Raw genomic sequence first — 8,427 nt, 5'->3', positions numbered from 1 at the left:
ACATGCTCTGACACATAAAAGAGTTATTCTTAATTATAAACATTTGTGTAATATTTATGTATAGTATAAATATTTATACACAGTCAATTGTATTACTTTTTTAAAAAGTCGTGATAATAAAACATAATGATGGAATACAATAATATTATATAAAATATATATTATCAGTACATACATTTTTTCTCTTAAAAAAAAATAAAAAGAATCATAAATCAAAATTGGATGTGTTATGTGTATGTAACAATCATACTTGAGACTCACCAATAGTTAGATCTCTATAAGGCCCAACAGAGGCAAAGTTAATATGAAAAATAGAGGGCATATTCTGAAGCCCACAAAATATATTAATCATGATTCATGAGCAAGTAACAAAAATGCTCAAAATTACATATAAATGTTGTACCAAAACAACATTAAACATAAAAGTGTAGTTGCTCTTAGATTTGATGTGATTTAGAACCCAATCCAAGCCATGACATAGATTCAACTGACTTGTTAGAAATTTCCATGGATCTTGTTATTTGATATGGTGCTTTTGCAGCAATTCTGTAAAAGAAAAAAAACAAATCATGGGAAAATAACAATATTAGTCAACTTAGCAAAATCAACAAGAACCTAGTCAAAAGGTTTAAAATAACAATGTTAACGGCTTCCGAGCCTTAGTTTTCACTTCATTTTTTTTCAAAACTCAACTCGCAATCAGACCCTTAAGAATCAATTCAATTTATTTAAAACACACATATCTTTCAGAATTTTCTATATATGGTTGAGATGTTCTACCTATCCTTTCTCTTCTCCAAGAACCGATGTAATGAAGCTTTCCTTGCAATTGGTAGATCTATACAAATATGAAACTTATGATCATAAAAACAATTATTCATAACACAACAACATTCTTTTCACTCATCAAGCATTAGGAATCAAAGAAATTACCACAAACAACAGGAGGTCTTAATGATGGTTGAGGAATAACTGGAGCACATGAATCAGCAGAAGTTCTGACCAAATTATGAGCAAATGAAGGCTGGCTAAGAGTGTAAGTGTTGCTTTGGGAGATTCCTTTTCCGGCAAACGACATGAGCTCATCGGCTTTATCGGCCGGAAAATCATCAAATACTATAACTTGTCCACCATAAAAAATTGTCAACTCTGCAGCTTTAGGTCCCCTGTTCGCAGACTTAACTGCACTGCAGATCATGAATGAATAACCATAAGTTAGTGTTAAGGTAACTAATTTCATAACTAAATAGTCATAAATGAAGTATGAGTTTTTTCCACTTCTTTGAAACTCTATCAGAATTAAATAAAAGGGTTTTCATAACTTTAGCCTAGGGTGATTTTTTAATAGAACATTTTCAAGAAAATCTATCTATCCTAAGCACCAATGAGGTTAAAAAACCTTAAATAAACACTAGTAGTTATGGAATGGTTGTATTCATTACACATTAATTATCTTCTACCAACAAGGTGTTAGTCTAATAGTATAAGGCTCCACTAGATCCCAAGATGACTAAAATGTCAAAAGTTCAATTTCTATGAGTGACATTTGTTGGGAAAGGCAACCACTCCCACCAAAAGAATTAAGAATGCAAAACAACTCACCTAGAATTGATCAAATCCATAGCTGTCAGGTTCTTTGGTGCCATATTATTTTCTTTGGTAGGAAACAAGTTCATGGTTGTTGCAGATTGACAAGATGTAACAGGTAACCCTGTAAAAAATTTGGAATCAGCAACAACAAAAATAATCTTGAAAGAGAAAGTACCCAAAATATGTGAAAACTTACAACCAAATTGGAAGGGACCAAATTTCTCAGTTTTGTAAGGAGAAAAGTTTTGAAACTTCTAAAATACGTATCTTAGCATACTAAACGGATAAGGATCACCTCCTGGACTAATCAGATATTGTCAAATGAATGAAAGAAAATTTCTAAAAACAAAAAGTATCTTTCTTATTGGCTTGGGACATGGAAAGAGACATCGTTCGTGCATATGATATTGTGCATATGATATCTGTACAAACTTAACATTCTCTCTAATTTTCAATTTCTTTCTCAATAACTTTCAATCATTCCTCTATCTCTAAGTTAGAGACTTAAATGTTAGAAATTGAAGCCATATGTTAGCTAAGTAAATCAGAACAATTGAAGAAATTGAACAATTCAATTAAACAAAAATAGAGAAACTTAAGAATGACTTATAATCTGCTTTTCTTTACTACTATTTATATAAGAACAAACCAAGAGGTAAAGAATAAGTAACCATCAAGATTCCAACTCCACCATCTCATAAAACAACTAAGTTAAATAAATAAAAACATTATAACTTTCTAGAGGGCAAACAAAAAACTCATCAGAATCCAAAACTTTCTAAGGAAAACAAATAAAATAAAAAATTTATTTTTGGAAAAAGTATAACAATACATACCACTTGGTTCTGTATTGCAAGTAATCCCAAGGTTAAGATCTCCAAAACTACCCTTCTCTTTTATATATTGACTCAAAAGATTACAAGTGTGAGAGAAACTTGTTTTCTCTGGCAACCTCAATGGTTTCTGGTCAGAAAACTCTGATGAGGTAGACATGTTTATTCAGAGAATTGTGTCAAAAATAGAGAGAACAAGCTTTGACTACAAGGGTCTGTGAAAGGAGTTACAAACAAGTAATGATAATGATGATCTTTGTTTCCTAGGCTTCATCTTATATATATAGAAAAATGTGTATGATCATAAAATGAGAAAGTTTATATTATAAAAAATATAATATGTATATACTAACAATAAATCATGCATCATTTATATCTTAATTGTTATTGACTCTCAAACAAAAGTAATACATATTAATGATAATGTATAAATTTTAAATTCTATTATAAAATACAATAAAATCATTTAAACCAACGCAATCATCCATTTGATTTGATATATTTTGATGTTTAAAGTTATATATAATTTAAGAAAGTATTTAATATTTTAAAAAATTGATATAATTTGATTAATTAAAATAACTTCATATTCAACATTGCAAATTAAATAAAAAAAATAAGCAGAAAAAATATGAGTAATAAATAATGATATAAATAAAAAATAAAATATATTGAGTTTGTAAAATGTCAAAAAAAAATGAATAATATGAAAAATTACATTAAAATTTTTGTGGGTAAGGAAATAATTGATTTAAGATATAGTTGCCTTTTAAGAATCAATATTTGATTTTTTTTTGGTGTTTCTGATATCTAAAGAAACATTGTATTGTTATACTAATGTTTTGTTAGGAGTGACATCAAAAATATGAAATAGATGAAATAAACGTTTTTTTGTTTGTTTTTTTTGGTAATCGGAAATAGCCAAATTGATTAATTGAAGCACGAGGAATATATGAGTATATTAAAGTTGGTGTATTTGACTCTTGTTTTCTTTTCTTAACGCTGTCTCTTACTTTAATTTGTTTATGATGTTGCGTTTTTCCACTTGCACTGTTATCACATTACTTTATTGTAGATTTTTATTATTTAATTATTTTTAAATATGTTGATTGGTTTGTTTTCATTATTGTTACTTCAATTTACATCACGTGTTCTTTGCGGTGGTTAACTAAACGGAAACGGCAAAGGTTTGTCGCTCACTTTTATGCTTCTTGTTCACTCTAACTCCGTTTATCCGTGCCGTTAACGCGCCTACCGTTTTATTTATTATTTCAACGTTGAACTCATTATAAGTGTTTCTCTAATTAGTTTATGAACGTGTTTGGCAAGATCATTATGGTACCTTCTTCCTTAAGTTTTATTACCTAAGATTTATTATGCTATTTTGTACCATAAGAGTTAATTAAGACTCACTCTAATTCAATATTAAGAAATTTCAGCAGAACAAGAGCTCATATATATATTCTAAATAATATAATCGGTTAAATCATTCTGTCGTATCAAATAACATAATAATATATATAAATTTCAAATTGATGATAGACAAGAGTTAGATGAGATATGGTTTCATGGTTAATCTTAATACACCATTTTTTTGTGTGGCTTTTCAATGTGAGTAAGATGGTCGATTTATTCACCTCTATCCGATCTACAATTAAACCCGGAAAAATAGCATTGATCTACTTTGTATAATTTATTTTGATTATTTTAATAACAACTTAGTATTCATAAACTATTTGAGATAAAATATAGTTTTAAGTTATGTTCTTTTTACATTTTTCCCTCTTTTGCCTCTCTATTCAAATATTTTGATATGGGTAAGAAATCCTCAATATCACGTTTATCTCTAACATTTTTTTACTGGGCATTCTTTCATCTAACAATTAATAATAGAGAAAAATATGTATGCACAAATGATGTAATAATTTTTTATAATAACACTGCATCATTTATCATTTATTTTCAATTGTGATTGAGTCTTAAATAAAAGTAATATAAATAAATTGTAGATGATGTAATGATTGTCTACAATTTTTTACATTAGCATAGATATTAAAATCTTGATAATAATGGACTTTTATTTGATTAATTATTAACTCACATAATTTTTTTTCTGAATATTGAGATGCATATATAGATAAAAAATATATAAACATATATATATATATATCAACTTACTGTAAAAGAATTTTTATAATTTTAGAGATCCAAATAACACTAATGTATTAAAATTGAGGACTCTTTATGTTTAGAAAAGGAAGGCATCTTTACAAAGGAAAAAAAGGAAGCCTAAAAAAATGCTTTTGAGACCTTAGGGTATGGCCAGCAGCCCTATCTGAAGGCTTAAATAAGATTTTTTAGATAAATTTATGTTAGCTGGATTTTGGGACCATATTAGGATTGTTTACTAATAAATTGACTAAATAAATAAAAGAGAGACAATTGTATATACGTTATTGACAAAGTTGAACTATTATTAATATGTATTAGATAATAAAATTTGTTAGGATTACATTATTAAAATTTACATAACATATATATTAGTTTATTACCCGAACCAATTTACATCATCTCGAGACTATTACTCATGGTGTTTTTTCTATAGAAGGGTGTTGATTCACAGTTGTGGGCCGGTACACGGGTTGATCATGCACCGCTGCCTACTATAACATAAATGAAAATCACCTATCTCAAGATTTGGTATTTTATTATATTTCAATTCTATCAAAAAAATATTAACTATTTAAGCAAAAAATTATAAAGACTGAAAACAATTTTTTTATTATTTGTTGTAACCTAATTAACTTGTTCACTATAACATATGTCTCACCCATATTGTCGTGTGTCACACCATACCTCAGGTACACAACAGAGGATGCCACCATAACTTTGAGAGAGTATATTCAAGGTTGCTGGCTTGAAAGACCCATTATATTAAAGAGTAAATTACATTAATATTCCCTGAGTTTTAGCGAAATAATACAAACCATTTTTCACTTTTCTACACATACACAAATCCTCCTCATTTTTATAATTTTCGTTACACTGGTCACCTCTGCATGAAAAATAAGTGTAATCTTTTAAACAAAAAATGTGATAAATGCAATTAGGTTAAACAAAATATCGTATATTGTAGAGACAAATCCAAATAATATATGAACCGATATCTCATTATTATTTTTGGTTCTTTACGATATAGTATCAGAGTGATTTAAACAATATCTCTTTAGAATTATTGATGCATTTTGTAACAAAATATAATAAAAATACATTTGTTTGTATATTATTTGTATTTTTCTTCATAATATACCATATTTTGTTTAACTTAATTGCATTTATCACATTTTTTATTTAAAAATTACAATTATTTTTCATGTAGGGGTGGTCAGTATAAAAACTATGGGAAGTTTGTGTATGGAAATTTATGTAATTTCAGTTAGTGTAATTAACTCTATATATTAAAGTGTTTCCTTACCAAATAGACAAGTGAGAAACTTAACATAACTTCTAATTCTTTCCTAAGGCAATTTAATCAACTCTTAGACTTTGTATACATATGATTATTTGATTATCAATTTCTCTTTGTATAAATGTTATTGCATACTAAATAAACAGGTCATCAACCTTGGTTAATTAAATACACATCAAAACTTTGGATTATAGTGAATTAGACTTTATGGTATTATTAGTAAGTTCTAATAAACTTGAGAAAAGAGTAAAAGTCCCTTGACCTAAAGATAAAATATCAAAACTTCAATTATAAATTAAACAAACATTATGCTTAATTTAAAATATAAGACAACAATAATTAGAGTAAATTACACTGACATTCCCTGAGTTTTAGTGAAATTACACAAATAACCCCTCACTATTCTACACCTATACCTATGAAGCACGGATACTGATACGTGTGTCGGATACGATACGTATCCGATACGTTGATACGCATTTTTTTCCAAAATACAGGATACGATACGTTCAGGGATACGCATATAAAATAATAAAAACACATAAAATATGATAAAATTATAAGTGTAAATCAAAATATCCAAAGTAAAAAATATAATGGAAATTTAAAATCATGTCCTCCATAACAAATCTATCTTATCCTATTTTAATGAAAACGAATTATCCTAAAATCATTCTCATTCATAACAAATATATCTTATCCTATTTTAATGAAAACTAATTTATATTATCCTGTTTTATTAGAAACAAATCTATTTTATTCTGTTTTATTGGAAACAAATCTATCTTATCTTGTTTTATTGGAAACGAATCTATATATCCTATATTTTACTGAAAACGAATCCATATATCCTATATTTTATTGAAAATGAATCAGATACGTGTCTTAATATTTATTTTATTTATTTTATTTTTTTATTTTTTGGATACTCTATGGATATGTATCCTTCGCGAATCTGAGCGTATCCGTGTCGGATACGTGTCGGATATCGACACGTGAGAGTGTTTGACGAATTCGTGCTTCATAGACCTACACAACCCCTAATTTTTATATTTTCATTACACCGACTACCCCTGCATGAAAATTAAGTGTAATTTTTTTAAATAAAAAATGTGATAAATACAATTAAGTTAAACAAAAGATGATACATTGTGGAGACAAGTCCAAATAACATATGAGTTGATACCTCATTATTATTTTTGGTTCGTTACGATATAAAATAAGAGCAATTTAAACATCTTTAGAATTGTTGATGCATTTTGTAACCAAAAATAATAAAAATACATTGATTTGTATATTATTTGGACATTTCTCCATTATATATCATGTTTTGTTTAACTTAATTGCATTCATCACATTTTTTATTTAAAAGATTATATTTATTTCTCATACAATGTGGTTAGTGTAATGAAAGTATAAAAAATAGGGGGATTTCTGTAGGTATAGAAAAATGAGAGACGGTTTATGTAATTTTACTAAAACTCAATAGGTGTCAGTGTAATTAACTATAATAATTATAATCATCCAAATTCTATTTATCCCGATCACTGTAAATGAGCACTAATATAAGTAAACTGAACATAATATTGCAAATTATCAAGTTTAACATCAAGCGAAAAAAGTTGTCAATTTAACATCATGAAAGAGTTTGATCCATATTTGATTAAGAACTTCATCAAAACTATCATCTTCATCAACATCTTCTTAATTTTATCCTTTTCAGTTTTACTTTTAACACTTTTACTTTAAAGTGATTGAGATAAAGTGAGAAAGGCTCATGTCCTTAGTTTATCGAGTTGTAAAATTTGAAATTTGAGAACTAAATCGAACATAATTTGCTTTGGTTTGATTTTACTTCATTTGACATGATGATCTAAATTGACTTGAATCAATTACATTGGAAATTTATCTAGAAGTGCCCGTAATTGAGCAAAGTTTGAATGATTCCATAATCTGGAATGTGTCACTCTATCTCTTTCATATATTTTATATTGAAGGTGGGAGAAAAAATATGTATGTATAAATAGTATAACAATTTTTATATTGTTACTTATATCATTCATATTTAATAATTATTCACTTTTAAATTATAGTAATGCATGATATATAGGTTGTTGTAAATCTTTAAACTAACCGTACATTAAATATTATATTTTTAAGGTTATACCTATAATTTAAAAAATTATTAAAAGATATAAAAATGTGTCACAACTAAAATAATATCATTTAATGCACATTAGAAATTAAACTAAAAAGTAATAGTTGGTGAAAAAAAGTAATAAATAAAAATAGTGTATCAAATTTTTAAACATCATGAGAAAAGTAAGAGTACAATATTTGTGCATAATTAGTGTAAAGATTTATAAGCATTGAGTACATCATTTAACATTTGTTTATATTATTTTTATAAAAGTTAATAATAATTAAAAATAATGATTGATGATGAACTAATAATGCATAAAACTTTTATATTATCACGGTAAGTGCATACACATTTTCCTCAAAAATTAAAACATAAAAAATAGTAAAATATAA

At 26.8% G+C, this 8,427-nt stretch overlaps 1 protein-coding gene across 2 annotated transcripts; it reads right to left on the bottom strand.

Moving 5' to 3' along the window:
* Window positions 1-236: 236 nt before the first annotated feature.
* Window positions 237-2,682, bottom strand: LOC109340476 (protein TIFY 10B-like). 2 transcript variants are annotated; one of them, XM_019578185.1, is made up of 5 exons: window positions 2,423-2,682; window positions 1,603-1,698; window positions 934-1,187; window positions 781-838; window positions 237-546 (listed from the first exon to the last, which is right to left on the bottom strand). In XM_019578185.1, the coding sequence occupies exons 1-5, from the start codon at window positions 2,581-2,583 to the stop codon at window positions 438-440; spliced, it is 678 nt and encodes a 225-aa protein (XP_019433730.1). In that variant the 5' UTR covers window positions 2,584-2,682; the 3' UTR covers window positions 237-437. The 2 variants fall into 2 exon arrangements, with proteins under 2 accessions (XP_019433730.1, XP_019433729.1); XM_019578184.1 differs by having other exon boundaries at window positions 1,603-1,711; window positions 2,427-2,681.
* Between the last annotated feature and the right edge of the window lie 5,745 nt (window positions 2,683-8,427).

The sequence above is a fragment of the Lupinus angustifolius genome, unplaced genomic scaffold (genome assembly GCF_001865875.1).
Source record: "Lupinus angustifolius cultivar Tanjil unplaced genomic scaffold, LupAngTanjil_v1.0 Scaffold_181_13, whole genome shotgun sequence".
Lineage (NCBI taxonomy): Eukaryota > Viridiplantae > Streptophyta > Magnoliopsida > Fabales > Fabaceae > Lupinus > Lupinus angustifolius.
Note: the sequence above shows the minus strand (reverse complement) of the source record. Positions and strands in the feature narration are given on the sequence as shown.

Excerpts from the sequence above, each read along its gene's own strand:
- LOC109340476 (XM_019578184.1), bottom strand. The coding sequence starts at position 2,583 with ATGTCTACCTCATCAGAGTTTTCTGACCAGAAACCATTGAGGTTGCCA. Across the intron at positions 839-933 it reads AAGACCTCCTGTTGTTTGTG|ATCTACCAATTGCAAGGAAA; the intron begins GTAATTTCTTTG and ends ATATTTGTATAG. Across the intron at positions 547-780 it reads TTGGAGAAGAGAAAGGATAG|AATTGCTGCAAAAGCACCAT; the intron begins GTAGAACATCTC and ends TTTCTTTTACAG.